General features: G+C 45.2%; 1 protein-coding gene across 1 annotated transcript in view; it reads right to left on the bottom strand.

The window, feature by feature from the left end:
* ITPRID2 (ITPR interacting domain containing 2) overlaps positions 1–12,456 on the bottom strand; it is a 39,702-nt gene extending 27,246 nt beyond the window's left edge. Inside the window, exons 1-8 of the mRNA XM_063162263.1 lie at positions 12,222–12,456; positions 12,074–12,125; positions 7,064–7,113; positions 6,171–6,227; positions 3,502–3,538; positions 2,199–2,297; positions 1,532–1,740; positions 51–745 (exon numbers count right to left, since the gene is read on the bottom strand). Of these exons, the coding sequence (XP_063018333.1) occupies positions 51–745; positions 1,532–1,740; positions 2,199–2,297; positions 3,502–3,538; positions 6,171–6,227; positions 7,064–7,113; positions 12,074–12,125; positions 12,222–12,444 (1,422 nt within the window). The 5' untranslated portion in view covers positions 12,445–12,456. The remainder of the gene's footprint in view (positions 1–50; positions 746–1,531; positions 1,741–2,198; positions 2,298–3,501; positions 3,539–6,170; positions 6,228–7,063; positions 7,114–12,073; positions 12,126–12,221) is intronic.
* Positions 12,457–19,423: the final 6,967 nt, after the last annotated feature.

Below are 19,423 nucleotides of genomic sequence, written 5' to 3'. Positions count from 1 at the left end.
AGGAGTTATGTAAACTGTATGCACAAAGAAAGTCATGTATCTTCACCCACCTCCTCCATCTCAAAGGAGTCCTTCTGCTGCAGCATTAGGCTCACGACGGACGGGTTTGCGAGGGGAGCGCAGGGGTCTCTCGCTGGCGATGCCGTGCACAGTCTCTGTGTCAGGACACTGCTGTCAGAGGTGCTGGAGCTGCTGCTGAGGCCTGGAGAGTCCAAAAGCCCAGGTTCTTCGCATGGTCTATCCTGGGCACTTGCCAGCCTGCCACCCTGCCCGTCTGCTGAAGGCACAGAACCCTCCTGTGCTCCGTCAGCCACAGCAGGGAGGTGCGTGGGTCTCTCTGCTCTTGCAGCCTTTGTCTGACTGCCGGCTATCTCCTCCTTTACAGGAGCCAAAAAAGAGGGACAGTCTTTCTTTTTAGGATATTTTGGCAATTTAGATTCACTTTTTACATCATTCTCCTCACTCCCTACTTCAGCTGGACTTTTCCCTTTTTCAACAGGCGAAGGACTGGAGGAGCTGCTGCCATCAGCTTGCTGTGTGCCACACAGATTGAGTTTTGACAAGGTCTTCATTAAGCGACTGGCTGTGTTGCTGCGATTCAAAGGGGGAGGGCTGGATGCTTCTTTGCTGGAAGACACTGAATTCATACTACCAATTTTCTGCAAAGGAGTCCCAGAGACTTGAGAATACAAAGAAGAAAAAGCATTGGCCACAGTAGTAAGCACTTCAATCTGACGAAAACGACCTGCACAGGAATGAAACACAAGGCATATCTGAAGAGGGAATTTTGATCATAATCTCTGCCCATCCCCACCAACCTACTCCTACTTTTATCAGGTGCCTCTAAGGCTGAATGAACACTTCCTAGACCTGTAAGATGAAAGTCATACCCTACTATGGAAAAAAGGAATCTCTACTAAATGCACAAGAACAGCACGCAAAGTTCTCCCAAATTAAATCAGTAGCAAGTGTGTGTGACACAAGTTTATTTACAAAATGCTAGAAAGGAAGTGTTACTCACATTTCTCTCTCCAGCTACAACTACAAAAGGACAGCTATGCCCTCATTTCAGCAGCGCTCATTACTGATCCAACAAAGCTCTTGTCCAAGTCCATAGAAATACTGCCCCAGATTTCAACAATGACAAAAATAGGTCACTGCCACCCAGGAAAAAAATCCCACCCAGTGACTGAAGAACACCAGAAACAGAAGGATATTGTTTTTTGTTTCAGTGCTCTAGAGATGCATCAGAAGATGAGAATGATACAAACCAGAAGGCAGCATACCTTAGAGGATGCCTTTTATTTCCCTCCCTCACTAAAATCCTTCCACTCACCCCAAGAAGTACCACCCTGCTGGTCACCTCTTGCCTACTGAAGACTAAGCAAGAGTTTTATTATGAATTCTGAATGGAATGTTGGCCTTTAGGCTGTAACAGAGTTTCGCCAGAATATTAGATACACACCTCTTTTGGGGTTGTTTACATAGTTAATAAACTCATAAATAAACTGTGCTTCAAAAACATACTTACTTGTTAAAGCAAAACTTGGATTTTCCACTTCCATGCGCTGTATTTGGGCATTCAAAAACACTTTGATATCTATCCCTCTGGCAAACGACGATGAATTAAAAAATCTCGCTGGAATTTTTGAAGCAATATCTGGTTCATCTCTCCCAAACCCAAGGTTATAGAGCACTTCTTCAGGATCTTCCTCATAAAGCTCCAGTAATTCAGAAACACTAGACAAATGAAAGATGTAACCATCCACATGTCTCCTTTTAAGATCCAGTCCCTTCTATCAAACTGCTAACTCAGCCCAGTAACCACTTTGGTTTATTGAACTTTTGACTCCTACAGCTCAGACTAGTTTTGGAAATAATTGTGGAGATCTCTGCATCTAAAGTTTTCGTTCCCATTATGAGAGCCATTGGCCCAGACACATCACAGATCCAATCCCATAATTTCTAAAATCAGTCCTATTCTGCAGAGCCCAAATTTTAAAAAGCCATTAAAAGTTCAGGCATTTTTAATGTTTAAGCCAATTTGTTAGCATTTACTAAAAACCACAACAAAAGACAAACAGAAGTTTTCCAAGCAACCAAATGAAAATTCCTTTCTCAGCTACTAAGTGCAGTAAGGCACATAAACAAGCCAAGTCCATGTAACTGAGGAGCAGACCTTCTAAGCAGAGTTTTACCTTGAAACGGTCGCGCTGCTTTTTCCAGAGCCGGTGGAGTTCATACTTCTCCCCTTCTGATGGAACTGCAGCCTCCTGTCCTTTGCCAGTACACCATTGCTGTCAACACAAACAGAGAGGACCCCTGTGATAAACCTCTTCTGTTCAAGGACCTGATTCTCTGTCTCACCGGAGAGCTAACCCGCCAGCACCGCTGAACTTCTCTTTTTCCCTTCAGTGTTCTCTGGTTTATATTATCCATGTCATTTATTGAAATACAGAAACAAAAGCAAACCCTGGGCTGCCTCAGTAAAAATGTACATAGACAGTACGACTTTGAAGGCAAATGAGAGCTGAGAAAACAACCCCAGACCTGCCCTTGCTGCCCCACCCTCCCTGTTCCCATCCTCCTCCAGTAAGGAAGCCCAGCCTCGGGTGAGCTGTCCTTGTCCTGCCTTTTCCTGCCTCCCCTGGGCTGCTGCCTCCTCCAGCAGTACCACCTCTCCATGCAAGGCCACCCTTTCCACACCCTGGGTACCCTGCTCCTCCCAGGTGCCACCTGCCCAGAGCTGGCTGAGGAAACTGAACAGGCTCCCAGGGAAATGAAGCAAGAGGAGCCCCAGCCCACACTGCTGGCCAGCCTCTTTCCCAATCCCAAACTATTTCTTCCCTGTATCTGGAGAAGCTGCCTGAGCATTAGGTGGCATCCTGGGTTCAAACATTTCTGGTTAATCTCTCTGAGGAACAAAATATTCCCCCCTCCAAACAGCCACCAAGAAACCAAAGGTGGCAGAGGATTCACCTAAGAGTGTGTATTTATTTATGGCGTCCAACTCAGAAGGAATAGAGAGGATGCTTTCCACAGGGGCTGCGCAGTATTCACTGAAGTTTCAGTGGGGTTTTAGTTTCAGCACATTTTATTTAGAAGTTTTAATCATCTCTCCTCTCTCAAAGTCTTTTTTCCCTGCTCCCAAAACACATGTGCTGTGACAGGCAAAACTAATTTTCCCTTGAAATTTCTGAAACAGTGAGCAATCAGTGAGGCAAAGAAGGTTAATCATGCTACATTGCAAGATTTGTCATTTCTCTGTTTTCCTCCTGCTACTCCAAAATCTATGTCAGGTCTACTGAAAGAACATAAAATTTTTTTTGCTGCACCTCCTAACGGCTCTTTCTGTGTTATCTGGATCACTTTCTTCACTCTCATGTAAACAGACACAAGCAGAAGAGCTTTAGCTCTGTGGTAGCCCCCATGACTTCCACCGCCCTGCCCTTCAGTATAAATATTCCTCTGAAGTAAACAAACACAAAAAAATATGTTTACCATGTTTCTGTTTGGGCATCACTCCGTAGTTGATTAGCTGTAGAGAAAGAAAAAGAAGTTATATCCAGACCTCTTCAGAACTACACTTCTCACAACCAGTATGAAGAAGCAGTGAGCATGTTTAGCAACAGTCCTGCATAAACCAGATTTTACTTCTTCCATATAAATGATTGTCAAGGGTTTCTAGTATATGGCTAATATAAAATGATCTGGTTTATTAAAGTTCTGTTTAAAATTAAATCTCATATGGACACACGTTTACATCCTGTCATTAATCTCATTACTTGAAATTTCAATTGCGATAAGCTGGTAATTGTTATATAAACCATTTATTGCTTTGCAACTGAAGACATGATTACCAGCTGCAGGGCTGTTCCTGGGTGGGAAGGGGAGGAGGATAAGCAGGCATGCAAAGATTGCTCCAGGTGAGAAAGGAAAGAATATAAGAAAGGCAGCTGGCCCCACAGCCAAGTGCAGAGACTATTTGTTCATCTTTCCATCAGCAAAGTGGAGCGGGGCCCTGGCTGTCTGAGCTGGACCACAGTGAAGCCCCCAGTGCTGATGGGGCCAGCAGACATTGATAGGGCAGGAGGGATAGTTGAGAGGGCTCAGAGTTGATAACCTCAGGAGAGAGGCTGTCTCCCAGGTACCAAACACCTGGTCACCAAGCTGACAGGGAAGTCAGCACTTTCCACAGCTGGATCATATGGGAATGTTCCAGGCAGCATTATTCTTTCAGAACTGAACTTCGGACTTAAATTATGGGTTCCTCAAAGAGGCAACTCAGCACTAACAACTTGCCCCAGGAGACAGGCAAGGAGCACGTGTCTGTCATAGCAGCCCTCAGAATCAGCTATGAAAAGAGTGATGTCACACACTGCCAGGAAAACTCTGCATCTCGACTGGCTGTGCGAGCAGGGTAAAGTCAGCAACCGTGAGTAAAACATGGAAACCTCTCAGCCTCTCTTCTGTGTTTTGGAGACATCACAAAGAAATGTATGCAAAACACAGATCCCACATCTCTTCTTTTCAATATTCTTGCCTATAATAGGAAGGTAAGCCTATCTGTAAGGATTATCCAGTGACTAAGCTGAACAGCTGAACCATGGGTTTTACCAGCTCAGCAGCGGTCTGGGGTTACAGGTCCTGCCCAATGCCCTCTGTGCCATTCACACAGGGCTCTGCCTTGCATCTGGACTCAGGCAGTCGTGGCTGCACAAGGCAAGGCCATTCATCCCAGCCTCAAAGGGACTGTCTGTCTGGCAGGGCACGCAGCCCTGCTCCAAGCAGCTCTGTTGTCCCCTTGTTCTCGGATGGGAAGCAAAGACCAGCAGAAACATCTGCATGATTACCCAGAAAAGTCAACCAGCAGTTCTAGTACTGGGATCTTTTCATCTGAACAAGCTAAATCATGCTAAAGACCCACAAAAACCAGCAGTCCTCAGAAATTATAAGGAGAAAAACTGAAAAGAAAAAAGTGACATGATGTACTAAAATCCACTGATTTTTGTGTTCTTGGTCATAGGCTCAGACCCTTGGATTATCATTACACAGAAACTTTTTCTATGAAATCTTTGTGCTGCAGGCAATCTAACAAGTGGAAAAGATTATCAATAGGAAAATTTAATCCTATTTAATCTATTGCAATAGGAGACTCATTTGCTGCTTTTCCATCATAATCAGATCAAGATCATTACCAGACAAACTTTTTTCCCTTAGAAGTCTTAAATCTTTAAAAATTAAAGATATTCCCTTCCTCCAGGCCTTGTCCCACTACTCTGACACTACTGGCAAGACTAACGTGGAAGGAAAGGGCTTTCTACTACATCAGTTCTGGTACTTAGCAAAAGCTGTAATTCAAAAACATTAAAAGCTAAACTGGGAATTGTGCCTTTTTGTTTCTAAACACTGAAAGCAGATAATGTCTTATATCCTCTGTCTGACAGATAATCTCAGGACATGGTTTGTAAGAATTTTTTTTTTTTTGCTATTTCACAAGATGCTTCTGTTAGAACAGAATCCACAGTGCTTTTGCTAGCTGGTTTATGGACACCTCTGATCTATGATCAACATCAAGGCTAGAAGCCTTTTTTACGAAGTCCATGGGGAACAGCCACATCTCCTTCCCCTTAAAAAAGGGAAGAGAAAGAAAAGGCAAGCAGCTAGCAACAGAAGAGTGTATATTGTGGTTGATCCAAAATACTTACTCAGCTTTGGTGCTTTTCACTTTTAAAAGCACTTGGCTCTTAATGGGTTTGCCTCGTTGCTGACAGAATTTCACTCCTCCTTTCAGAAGCTTGCACAGCCACTCCCAAGGGATTCAGTGGAAGTGGGGCATGCATGGCTGCCAAGAGTAACCCATGGACAAGAAGAGCAAGTAGGAGAAATAATTTTCTCACAGCCTTGGTAAGTGCTCCAGGCTGTCCTGTCATTGTGGGTATTAAAATGAGAGGGCAGAAGCAAATTCAGGACTGCCTCTGGCCTTTGGGTCAGAGACTCAGAGTGTTTAACTCTAGCAATAGTCTAAATAACTTCAAAAAGTGAATCTTCCTGCATTTTTTGTGTGCTTCATCCTGCTTTTCTAGCCAATGCTGTCCTTCAAAATAAAAATCAGATGACTGAGTATAATTTTCTTTGCTAGAAAAAGAGTCATAATCTGCCACACCCACCTTCGGCTCCCAGGGATAAGTCATCTTCAAAACTTCCTCCATTTCTCACCAACATGCCTGAAAACATACAGTTAGCACTTCAACAACTACAATGCTCCAATGTTTTCCTTCCAGCTGCTTATCTAAAGATATTAGCAAGACACTTCATTTGATACAAGAAATAACTCGACTTTATTTACAAACCCTGCATTACTCATGCAGTTAAAATGCATTAAGAAGCAAGAAGTCACATTTCAGAACATAGCAAAATGATTTTGAAAGGAAACAACTATGACACTGCTTTGGTTTTGCACTCAGAAACACTTCCAAGTCAATGTGTGAGCAAATTAACTTCAAGTGGGAACCTGGAGGTACCACTCAGCCCATCTGTGCCTTTGGCTGCTGCATTATCTGTTCTCCAGACATCTTACCAGGAGAATCCAGAGTCTGAGTCCAGCTGGGGCATTCCCCTCTCACCTTCCTGTACCAGACTAGGAGCTGAAGTGAAGACTCCAGGCACAACAAGTAATTCTTCTTCACTGTCACTACCTGCCCATTCCCACTGTACTTTGAACTTTAGTATTCAGACCTGCTCGGATAGTAAAATTTTCAGGTGTGGCAACCACAGTTATTAGAGGCAGAGACTGCTTAATGCTCACCAGTTTGGAGACAAAATCACCTCCCTGTTTTGCACATCTGGGAGTTTTTTTAGAGCTTACTAAGATCTCCAGAAAGACTTATTCGGGTTCTTTTCCCCCTTCTCCAGTTCCTCAGGCACAATTGCTCTGCTGTGAGAATAACTCTGCAATACTGACCTGGCTTTGGTTTGCTACTAAAGATACCAAGTTTCACATGAATGTCCTTGAAAACAGTTTCCAGCAAAAGAGATTTCAGTAGGTAAAGCCCTTCCTTACCCTTCAACAGAGGATTGCTTTGCTCATCCAGGGAGGCTCCCAGAGGCGTTCTGAAACCACAGAAGAGATTAACACTGCTTAAAAACTTGCTGCTTCATGTCCTTCCTTACAGCATGTAACAAGCTTGTGATAGCAGCAGTTGTCCCTCCCTCCCTCCTTCCCTCCCTCCGCCCCCAGAAAGCACAAACATCTGACGACTGGCAATAACTTCCTAAACAACCCCCAGCCCTCTAAATAAATACACCTTGCAGAGAAAAACAACAAAACATAATAACTGCATAACTGCAAAGCTCAAACACCTTCAGGAGCAGCAGCCCCTGATGAGGAAAATCATGGGCTTCTCAGCAAAACACCCAGAGAAAACAAGCATGAATTTTTGAATGGATTAATTCAATCTCATTTAAGCAGCAAAAACTGTTGCCATTTTTCTACACATTTAAAACTTTTTGGAGAGAGGGGTGAAAAGCTGTATTTGATGATCAGGAAGAATCAAGGTAAAAAATCTTGACAGCTATGTTAGCTGTCACTTGCCAGTTCTGATGCCTTACAGGCTGTTCACACTAGTTCTTTTTTGGATGATCCCTCCCATAGCTGCTGCCTGAAGGGCAGGGGATCTGCCAAACCTCATGGTGCCTCAAAGGAGCAGCAGAAGCCTCACAAGTGACAGGTCCAATCCCACTCTGGGTTCACACTGTATTTGTTGACACTGGCTAGATGTTTCCACATTTTGTCTCTCAGTCATGTTTAACCAAAGCCTTGTCACTTCTAAGTAGCACAGCATTAACTTTCAATGCTCAAAACAAATTCAGAAACACAATACTCATAAAGAAGAGAAAAGCAGATGATTTATCCACCTACATTATGTATGTTTCATTTGGATTTTTAATTAGACAAACACATAAACCTGCCCGAAGACCTGAAAGTAAACAGTGCTCTGATACAGTATTTATTTTAGTGCCATAGCCAAATTAAGGAAGGAAAGTTTGCATCTGCTTTCTAACAGACCTTACACTTCACAACTTTATTTTTCTTTCCCCTCTGAAAAGAGCTCACTCTCTCCAGATGCAGCCTGCTGATACAGGGCAAGCTCACTTCAACATGCCTTCTGGAAAGCAAAGCAAAGCAAAGCCCCACTGTGGTGGGACTCCAAGGCAAACAGCCAGAGCATCCAGTGCATAAGCACATTCCAGGTGACAGGACACACTCTGCTGAGGCTCAGATCTCCTGCATTTCTGGATGTCTGTCCAGTCAGAGTCTGAAAAAACTTAGGCTATATTGTCTAAACCTGTCAAGCTACAAGAAGCCTTATGTTCTGAGGTAATAACTATGCTGGATGTTTACTCCCTGGCCCTGATGGGTGCACTCCCAATCTTCTCCCTCTCCTTCCCTGGTGACTCCCATGCCTCTATGTTTTCAATGTAGAAACTTGCTGGCATTGACTCTGACAGCCAAGGTCAGTGCTGCATGCAGTGGCTGGCAGAGAGCAGTAAAAGCATCCATCAAAGCTGGCATTTTCCTTTCGAAATGAAGTCTGTCACCACTACAGCACATTAGCAGCTACCAGAAAAGCATCCTTTCAACCACCCTTGGCTGCCCTACCTGCACAGCTGCACACAGCTGCCATACACCCCTGCCTTTGAAACACTTGCTCTTAAGAACTAGGCAAAACATGAGTTTAAACAATGGAGAAGTACCACACAAAAATCCTTTTGGAAAACAGCACGACAGCTCTGCCTGTCTGCACCAGGCTGTTTTCCACCAGCAAGGCCCATGCTCTGTCTCAGAGCAACCCTGTGCACCTGGGAATGTCAGGGCTGCGGAACCCTTCCCCTTGCTGTGCCCTCAGGATGGGGTCTGCCTGCCTCACACAGCCTCAAGGCTTCCTCTCATCCCATCTGAACTTTGTTCAGCTCCCAGTTGTGGTCAGGTGGTGTCTCAGAACAAGACAAGGGTTTTGCACTGTGCTGTGGAAGTGTTTAAATCACAGCTTTTAAAACCTTATCTGGGCAGAAGCCATGTTTATTTTAAACTTGAAGCAAAAAATCTCTTTTTTCTGAGGCATTTCAAGAACTCACTTCCTGCATATCTACAGGAGATGGCTCCTAGATACCTCCCACATCCCCTGTATTACTGGCAGAGTTTAAATATATTCAATCAAAATAATACACGTCATCATAATAGTTGACAACAATTTCTTTTCATCTATCAGTATAATACCAACACTTGTGTTTTAACTTTTATGAGCTGTCTTATTACTTTAAGGTGCCTTTTCAAAGTACAGGGGAGAGAGAAAAAGAGGCCTTTTTCAAAGGCATGTGATTCCCAAAATGTGAATGAACCAGAGACTTTGAGTAACATCTGACATTTTTTATGCCCCCATAATTCTAATCACAGTATGATAAATGCTTGCTTTTTTGCTTTTGGGGTTTGCTGCTAGTTATTTCTTTACAAAAATCCCAAAACAACAAAAAGCGGATCTATCAAAGTAAATAACATGGGCAATTAGGAACCCTCATCTCCTCTAAAGCAGATGTGAAACAGAGATGCCAAGTAATAAAAGCCCCAAACCACTAACATAAGTATCAAAGGACAGCTAGTAATTCTTTTTATCCATATTAGAACACTATTGATGCCTTTAGAAACAAACAAAGGAATAAAACTTATAAGAAGATCTATTTATGCAGTGGGTTCATATTAAGGTTTTTTGTGCTGCTGCCAACTCAAACCAGAAAATGAGATTTTAGAAGTGCCAGTTTTCTTCTGGTTTCATAAACACGTACAGAAACTCAGAAAATGTGAAGGACTACTTTTAGAAAACATGTAACAGAAAAAATATGGCATTTAGCTACTGAATCTTCATTCGTAGTAATAGCTACATGGTAACTTGTATGGAGCTAACTTGTAAGAATAAGGTTGCGCCATGAACCAGAAATAGCAGCTCCGTTTGCGTATGCTCACACTTTTTAGCAACCAAAGCTTGACAGCAAAACCAGTGTTATTAAACAAGCAAGAAATTTCAGGGAGAACAACTTACGAATTGTAAATTTCACAATCGTTATTTTTAAACAAAACACTGTAGTATCTGCAGGGCTATTCTGTTGTCCTCTGTTAATGCTGTGCTCTTTTCCTATGCATATTGTCATCTAGGTTTCTATACATACAATCACTTATAACACTGCAAATTGAATTATCACTTTACTGCACATGCTAGCAACTGCTTGCATGTACATTAGGCACAAAAAAATTAAACAATTCTGCAGTTAAAACACAAGGAACTGTGCAGCCCTTCACAGGCAGCTGGGATTGCATCTTCCAGCCATGAACCACAGGTGCTGGCACCCTGCACACCACAGAGAGCAGATGCTAACTCCTGCCTGAATAGCATTGTGTAGGAAATCTGGCTTTAAAAGTCCTTCTGAGCAGAACACAAGAGTCCTCTGAAAATACTTACAATAGTAAACAACTGTACTTTAAAAGGCTACTGTGCAAGGAGAGCAACAGGTTTCACAAACAAGAATTACCTAAATTTGTGTTTCTGTATTAGCAAAAAAAAAGTTAACTTGGGCTTCATTTGTTATTTGTAAAACAAGATTCCCTTATTTTGGGAATCAACAGCCAAAGATGCAAACACATTCCACAGAAATGTGTGCTGCCAGTTTTAACAACAGATAGTTACCAAAGCATGGGTATGAAACTGCAAGTTTTGTGTTAGTACTCAGGATTTTAGGCCATTTACTAGATGTTCATGTTGTCAGTTTAGCTTTGTGCCATTCCTCAAATTCTGTATGGAAATGTTAAGGACTACAGGGCCAGGGAAGGTTCTAGACAGAAATCCTGCAATTTAGACATAGTGGCATCGCAGCATCAGGAAGAATATCACCCCCAATGGCCTCTTTCCCCTCCCGTCCTTACATTTTTTGCCCTCCCCACTCAAAAAATACTTCCAATAAAGCACTGAATTCGTAATACTGATTTTAAGAAAACCTTTTAGTAGACCAGCAGGACACCAGATCTGAGGTAAAGTCAGAAAAATCTTCTCCAGTTCTAGCATTTTGGAAGAATGGTAGGTCAGATCTGAACATTATATTTCAGGGATTAGTATGGTTTCAAGCCTCTAGCTGCCAACACCCTATCCAAGGCACAGCCTGTAAAGATCTGAGGAAAACTATATGGAAGATCCTGTAGCTGTAAAACAACCCACACTTCAGTTACAGAGTAAGATCAGTCAGTTGCTTACTGGATCAAAAGATCACAAAGGCACAACTAATCTCAGTGGTAAATTCTTGCCTTCATGTAGCTGCTCTTAAAAGGAGAAAGAAACCAGAAATATCAAATAGCAGAGGTCTTGAAATGTCATTGTCAGCTACTGGAAAGTTAATTGTTAGCTTCTCCCCATCAACTCTGCCTCCAAGGACTGAATAGAGAAAAAGGACAAAAGCAGCTGCTACTGATGTAGCATTTGTGCTTTTATGTGACTGAGGATGAAGAAAAAGTAATTCTATCAGTACCTGTTCTAACACCAAAGATTATTTTGCAACAGTAACAGAAATGCAGAATACATATACCATGCCTTAAGTTAAGGACAGAAGACATTAAGAGACTCAGATAAATCTAGTTAGTCTAAACTGTGGCATCCCTCCTGAAGGCCCGTAAGCACAGAGGTCATGCCGCGGAAGCACCGTTTCTTGAAACCTGCACCAAAAACCAGGCAAGGAAACAGCGGAAGCTTTAAACTGGAGCCTCTCGGTGAGAACCACTGCAGCTTCAAAAGTAACGCTGCCTTCCTGACGCTCTGCTGCGTTCCTCCCGCGGCGGCTGGAAGCAATAATGAGACGCCCAGGAGAGGAGCGGTGCCGAGCGCCAGCTGCCCTGTGGCCACGCGGGCTCCCGGCGCACCCGGCCGGAGGAGCGGCGGTGCCAGCGCCGGTGCCCGCTCCGCGGCGCGGCCGTGCCCGCCTCCCTCCCTGCCCGCCTGCGCTGCCGCAGCGACCCGCCGGCGGGAGCACCCACCTGCAGTCCTTCAGCCATATCGCGATCTTCTCGTTGGGAACGCTGTGGCAGCCTGAGGGCAGAGCGGGAGAGAGAAGCCGACAGTCAGCAACAGCGAGGCCGCCCCGCGGGGTCCCGGTGGCCCTCGGGCTGCTGCCCCAGCACTGACCTGCTCCAGCCGCCAGCGGCAGCTCGCCGCCGCCGGGATCCTCCTCCTCCTCCTCTTCCTCCTCTTCTTCTTCCTCCTCCTCCTCCTCCTCCTCGCCGCGGGCCAGCGCCGCTGCCGCGAAATCCTCCGCTTCCGACGCCTGCCAGGAGTCGCGGCTCTTGGCCCAGGCCTTCCTCTTCTGGGTCGCCCCTTGCCACTCCTCCGCCGCCGGGGGCTGCTCCATCGGGGCGGCGGCGCCGGCGGGGGCTTCACGCCGGGAGGCGAGTGCCGGACAGAGCCAGCCTGCCGGGAGAGCGGAGATGTCCCGTCCGTCCGGCTGTCCGTCCGTACGCCCGTCCGGGGGCCGCGGGGCTGCCGGGGGCGCGGGGCCGCCGCCCGCGCAGCCCCCGGGAGCGCGGCCGCCCCTCCCCGCGCTCACACGCCGGCCCGGCCCGCCCCAGCCCCGGCCACCGCCGCCCCCCGGCTGCTCCCGACCCCGCAGGTGTCCGCCCCGGCCCGCCGGCGTCCGGGGGCAGCGGGCGGGCAGAGCCGGGGCGGGCAGAGCTCGGGCGGCCCGGCTGCCCGCGGTACTCACATGTCGCGCCGCGGCGAGGCGACGGAGGAGGCTGCGCCCGCCCGGGCTGCGGGCGGCGGCGGCGGCGGCGGCTCTGACTTCCTCATACCGCTGCGGGATGAGAAAACTCGGCGGCCACGTGACGGCGGCGGGGCCGGCGGCAGAGCGGGGCCTCCTGCCGGGGCCGGGCCGCCGTCACGGGCAGAGATGCGGGACAGGGATGCGGGGTCGGGCAGCGCGGCCCCTCGGGCCTGGGCTGGCTCGGAAGGGCCGCCCGTGGCCTGGGCCCGGAAAGAACATTTCCAAACTGTAAACGATGCAGAGCGACGAAGAGGGACTTTGCAAGGTTTTATCCTGGGGAGGGGAGAGTAGGCACAAGGAAAAGATACAGGATGTGTGCTGGGTACACACAGCCTTCGGCCTCGCTTCCAGGAGTGTGAAATTAGATCAGCCTCTGCTCGGGCACAGGCTGGGGGCTGCAGGGACACCAGGAGCACCAAAACTGGCCTCTTAAAAATCTTAGCTTTATCATCTCCTTCAGGATGTACTTAGGCCACCAGAATCAACTGATAAACCCAGCAAAAGACGAACGAATCCCCATATATGGGAAGGAGGTGCCAACAAAAGGCTGCTTTCACTGTGGGGGCCGAGTGCCATTTCTTAAGGACTGTCTCCTGCTTGGGGAGGAGACAGCAGCCTGACAGCAGCCCTGGCTGGGTCAGTCAGTGAGGGCACAGTGGGGCAGCTGGTGCCCACCCTGGCTGGGTCAGTCAGTGAGGGCACAGTGGGGCAGCTGGTGCCCACCCTGGCTGGGTCAGTCACTGGGGGCATGGTGGGCCAGCTGGTGCTCACCCTGGCTGGGTCAGTCAGTGAGGGCATGGCAGGTCAGCTGGTGCCCGCCCTGGCTGGGTCAGTCACTGAGGGCATGGTGGGCCAGCTGGTGCCCACCCTGGCTGGGTCAGTCACTGGGGGCATGGTGGGCCAGCTGGTGCTCACCCTGGCTGGGTCAGTCACTGAGGGCATGGCAGGTCAGCTGGTGCCCACCCTGGCTGGGTCAGTCACTGAGGGCACGATGGGCCAGCTGGTGCCCACCCTGGCTGGGTCAGTCACTGAGGGCATGGCGGGCCAGCTGGTGCCCACCCTGGCTGGGTCAGTCACTGGGGGCATGGCAGGTCAGCTGGTGCTCACCCTGGCTGGGTCAGTCACTGAGGGCACAATGGGGCAGCTGGTGCCCACCCTGGCTGGGTCAGTCACTGGGGGCATGGCAGGTCAGCTGGTGCCCACCCTGGCTGGGTCAGTCACTGAGGGCACAATGGGGCAGCTGGTGCCCACCCTGGCTGGGTCAGTCACTGAGGGCATGGCAGGCCAGCTGGTGCTCACCCTGGATGGGGAGCAGGGCACTCCCGTCCTGCGTGGGGTCAGACTTCACATCTCAGACACTGCTGGAGGAGCCCTGCATGCCCAGAGAGCTCACCTGCACCCATGGAGTCTGGGAGAAATAAGCTTTTGAAAAAGGTCTTTTACAACATTTTCATGAAAAGATGCCGAATTAGTAAGCACAAGCAGCAAAATGGACACATGTTTTCTGGAGTTGTAAAACTGGTGTTGACAGCCAGGCATATGACGTACTTCATGTTTAAAGGCAAATCTGCCTTTGGAAGAAAAAAATTAATGGTACCAAATCAATATTCTTTCATTATCTAATTTTATAGTTAAAATCTTTCAAGAAATTTCTTGCTTTTCCTAAACCCCTCTAGCCGACCCACTACTTTATGCATATACAGCCTTAGTAAATTTCCCCTCACCACAAGTCAATTTCCTAAACACACTCTAATTTTCTGAATGGTTTGTCTTGAAATAAAACCAGAAGAGCAGTTGCACAAAGGACAAAAAAAGTTTATTTGTATTTAATTTGACCCTGAAAGTACATATCATTTCTGTGCATGTTTTGAGATGGTATTTTTGAATTTCTTAAAAAAACAGCAAACTACATTTGAATCTTTCTCGTTGATCCTCAAAATAATCAAATAATTTTCTCAGCAGGGCATGTGTCACACAGTGCAGGATTTGCATAAGCTAATATGGAGCGTGTCCTGAGCCACGGGTGTCCCAAGTGGTGAGTCAGAGGGTCAGCTCAGGTCCTGCATCCTCCACCACTGTGCTGGGGCTTGGACTTCAGCTGAGGCTCCTACAGGCGTATTTATAGTACTGGTATCTTAAAATCTGATTTTTTCTGGCTTTGTTGCAAGTGCCTAGCACAGTATTTCTCCAACATAATGGCCTATATTTCCATTTTATGTGTATGCATAAATACACATACCTATTAAAAAGCAGCCCTTTGAGGTTGAGCTGCCTGCATGAGAGCTGTAGGAGCGGCAGGGAGGGCCTAGAGAAGTTTAACCCCTGCCATTGTTTGCTGCCTAAAAGGGAGCACAATTTCTTCTTGAAAGTTTCAGCTTCACTGGCACAGCCAAGGGTGAACAGTTGTGAGCTAAAAGCAGCTACTGTCTGACCGTGCCAATACATCCTTAAGGAGTTCTTAATCCACAAATTACTGACATTATTGTCTATAATTGCTTGTCTGTTGTGACAACACTTACTCAGAGAATGTCAGAAATGTAAACAGCAGCCAATAGCTTTTTGCAGTGAAGTCCTGCCAGTACAGCACTGGGCTCTGTCTTGCACCTTCATCCCATACCAGGAAAATCCCTTTTGTCTCTATATGAGTAAGGATTGCACAATCAAATCCTATATTAAGCAGAACATTTTTCAAGGAAAATATGTGGCTTGTTATTTCTTTTAATATTTGTCATCAAAAAGTCAGTTTGTTCTATAATAAAAGTTTCTCTTGCATCAGAATGTAATTTGGTAGTTGTACTTCAAAGCACAAATTGGGGAAAAAATCGTGTCATCTGATCACTTAAATTAGACCAACTTTTTTTTTTCTCCCAAATTATTTTGAAACTATTCAAATAAAACATTGTATAGGCATTAATTAAATCAGGGATAAATTGTGCTTTACATTATGTTGTAAATTTCTAAAGGAAGATTTATAACCACAGAACCATTAGCAGTACTACTAAGTACTACCAAGTAAAAAGCACACAGATACCCACTTTTTAAGAATAATTCTCACATTTTTCATCTGGGCCCTGAGTAAATAAATATGTGTGTAAATACACACACAGAGAAATACAATTTAGCCCAGAAATACCACTAAGTCACTTTTTTCTTAAAAGAACAAAAACCTTTGAATGGACTTTATGCAATTTTTGCCTGCAGAGAATTCTTTCAGATGAAGTATTGTGTGAAAAAATACAGTCCTACATAACTCAAAGATACAAATGAGGTGCTTCCACCTGTTCCCATGGGCAGTTGTTCCCATGTCTGAGTGCACTGTAAGGAGCATTTTCCTGCCACAGTTGGGCTAGGCTTCCCCATGCTTTTGAGCACATTGTGTCCCTGCTAGTTGTGTACATCAGGAGAGCCTCCAGTGTTCAGGAAGGATTACACAATTTATCTATATTCCTCCATACAGTATGGGGAGATAGGGATAAGCCTCTGGAAACCAAAGAAATATTGCCAGGCTGCAAATCTGGGCCCTTGGTAGCATGGTCAAAGCCTATGCTTTGTCCTCTGCTGCCTTCCCAGCAACTGTAGGCGTCCAGTGCTGGATGAGGATTGGAGGAAAGGAGACCAAAAAGTGCTGATGAGATCTGGGCTGGTCAGATTTGGAATTTGTTTCCTCCGTTTTCCAGCTCAGCTGAGGGCTAAGCCCACCTTCTTGGGATTACCATCTACAGGAGGACCAGCCATCAAAGCCCCATTGGCAGATCTTGCCACAGAGAAGATATCTGACAAATGGGTTACACATACAGAAGCTACGAGACTGAGTAATTACAAATAAGTTTATAGACAAAAATAGAAGAAAAATAAAATTTAACAAAAATTAAAAACCCCAAAAAACTAAAAAAAAACCCAAAAACTCCCCTCCCCAAAAAAACCCAGAAAGAAAAAAACACCAAAACCCCCCAAAACTCTCTGTGCCTTGTGTCTTCCTTTGACAGCAGTAATGAGAGTTAGTTATTTCATAGGTGTGCATTCAGAGATGTAGTGCAATATGACAAAAACCTTCTGTTGGTCTTTCACGTGGCAGTAGAACCGGTTCTTGACAGGGGGAGAAACTCCATGCTGCTGCCTAATGTGGTTTGGTCCTGGGGCTTGCAGCTCCAAGTCAGCAATGTTTCATGACCACAATTGGATTTCCATATTATTGGCAGACAGAAGAGAGGAGGAGCTAACAAATAGTTCACCTTTGCAAGCATTGTTACAAAAAAAATATTCCTACATAGTAACAAAACTATGATAAATACTGTGCAGTTATTTGCTTTGGCAGGGTGTTTGAGAGCTGAAGAATGCATGAAGAAACACACAACCCACTGTCATGCACATCTTTAAAAGTTTCCACAGCTCCATTTTAGTAAACGTGCTTTGTTAAATTAAGCAATTTCTTTCTAAGCCAAGATTATTTAAATAAAAAAATTTAAAAGTCTACTGAGGACTCTGCTATGCTGTAAAGGAGAAAGACAACCTGGTCAGACATGGGTAGTACCTATTCCCAGTCAAGAGAAAGGGCCCACCAGTGCCTTTTGCAATCTTCTGTTCAGATGGCCCGCCACAGGGGTGAGCAGTTTTGTCTCCTGGCTTTTGCACCCTGCATCTGCAAAGGAGAGCAAAAGGCTGGAATTCAGTCCTTGCAGAGCTTCTCCAGGGTGTTGGCAGCTGGGAAGGTGCTGCTGCCTTTCTTCAAGCAGATTTGGCAACTTCCCAGATTCTCCATGTATATCTCACCTCCCTGGTCCTTCTAGGTAGGAGCCCAACCAGCACCTCTGTCTTCTGCAGAGCATCTGAAGTATTCTCTCTACCAATTAAAATGCCTCTTTTTTTTCTTTTTTCTTTTTTTCTTTTTTTTTTTTTTGGCCTTTTAAGCCATTGTCTGTTATTTTAGGCCTTTTGAAGGCCTTGCCTCTCTCACAGTGCTGACACCAAGCACACCCATTATATCTGGCATTTCAGACCTTTGGGGAATTTTCTTAACATACTTAAAAATGAGAACCTCACTTGTTTTCATACCATCCTGTCTTGCCAGAACCAAACTGAGTAACCAGAGTACTATATTGCTAATATAGTACTGCTAAGGCAGAACAGACTGTCTCCTCTCATCCTATAAAATATATTTAACATAAGATGATAAATAATCAAAACTGTGCCATGAAACACTAATAACATGTGCATCATATTTTTTCCTAAATTTTTATTTTTAAAATTACTGCTGCAAGTGAAAGACAATTACATCTAGAGTATCATTCAGCTATCTTTCTCTGTGGAGAAAAGAAATCATATACTTGACTTGGAAAAATTACTGTTGCGAGACAGATGTTCTCTCTCAAACATGTAGAGTAGAAAGGATGGAAAGTAACCTGGCAGTTTTGCTCTAATAAATTAAAGTGTTAGGACAGTGTCTACAGCTTCCACAGCTTTGCCAGTCATTTTGTTTAAACATGAGTGATATGCATGATGTTTCTATAAGGCAAGAAAAAAAAGCATTAAAGTTTATGCAAACTACATCTCTTCAGGCTCTTTTCAAACCAAATGTTGTCTGGTTCATTAAGCCACTTGTACTTCTGGGACCTCTTGCAGGAGTAGGAAGGAGGAAAAAGCCACTTCCGCCAGGGCGTTTACAAGAGCTATAGCATAGCAAGAGGAAGTTTCTAAAGGAAGAGCCGGATATCTGTACTGAAGTGGATTACAGCTGCACCACCAACTCAGATGGACAGAGCTGAGGCCAAGTACACATAAATGTGTGAAAACAAGCAGCATGGGGAAGAGTGAAAAGCAGCTTTAAATCTCTCAAGAAGTAAACGCACTTCATGTCACTGAATTATGTCAGTGGGTGGCTGTAATTTTTGATGTCCATATCTTTACCATGAGATCAGGCAAAGGAAATAAATCCACAGGTTCAGGAAAGTAAGGCTTTTGGTAATTTTAAAGCCAATTCCATGCATTTTCTCATTCAATGCTGTCTTTCTTTAAATTTAGCGACTGTGTTCATTCCCTTTCTGAGCACTGCCCATTCAAGACTATGCACTGGGGCCATGTCCATTTATGCATCTGTCTCCTCTACTGTAGGATTCTGTTCTCTGCTTTTACAGTTGAAGTACATTAAGATGGTAATTTCAAGTACTGTTACTGCTCATATGTTTTAAATCTTATGTGTTCCAAAAGGCTGATAAAAGAACTACACATAAAAAATAAAGGAGAGATATTTCTCTGCACTTAAAAGATCTTTCTTTATCTTATCTTTCAAAAGCACTCAGCTGATATTTTGTCCTGTTTCTGCTCTCACTGGGATCCCTGATAAAGCTGTGTGTGTTTAGGGTAAGTAAGCTTTCTAACATGCATTGAGCAAGGGAGGCATTTCACTGTCCACATTCACAGCAACCTGCAGGAATACAAAACAAGGGAACACAGCATATCCAGATCTGACCAACTTACTCTACATTTCCTTCCAAATCCGTTTAATCAATTCACTGAATCAATTTGGGTTTTTGCAATGAATCTGTGAAATAAAATTTCATCAGCTCCAGAA

Source organism: Melospiza melodia, chromosome 8 (assembly GCF_035770615.1).
Source record: "Melospiza melodia melodia isolate bMelMel2 chromosome 8, bMelMel2.pri, whole genome shotgun sequence".
In the NCBI taxonomy this organism is placed as follows: domain Eukaryota; kingdom Metazoa; phylum Chordata; class Aves; order Passeriformes; family Passerellidae; genus Melospiza; species Melospiza melodia.
The sequence above is the reverse complement of the archived record's forward strand: the minus strand, read 5'-3'. Positions and strand labels throughout refer to the sequence as shown.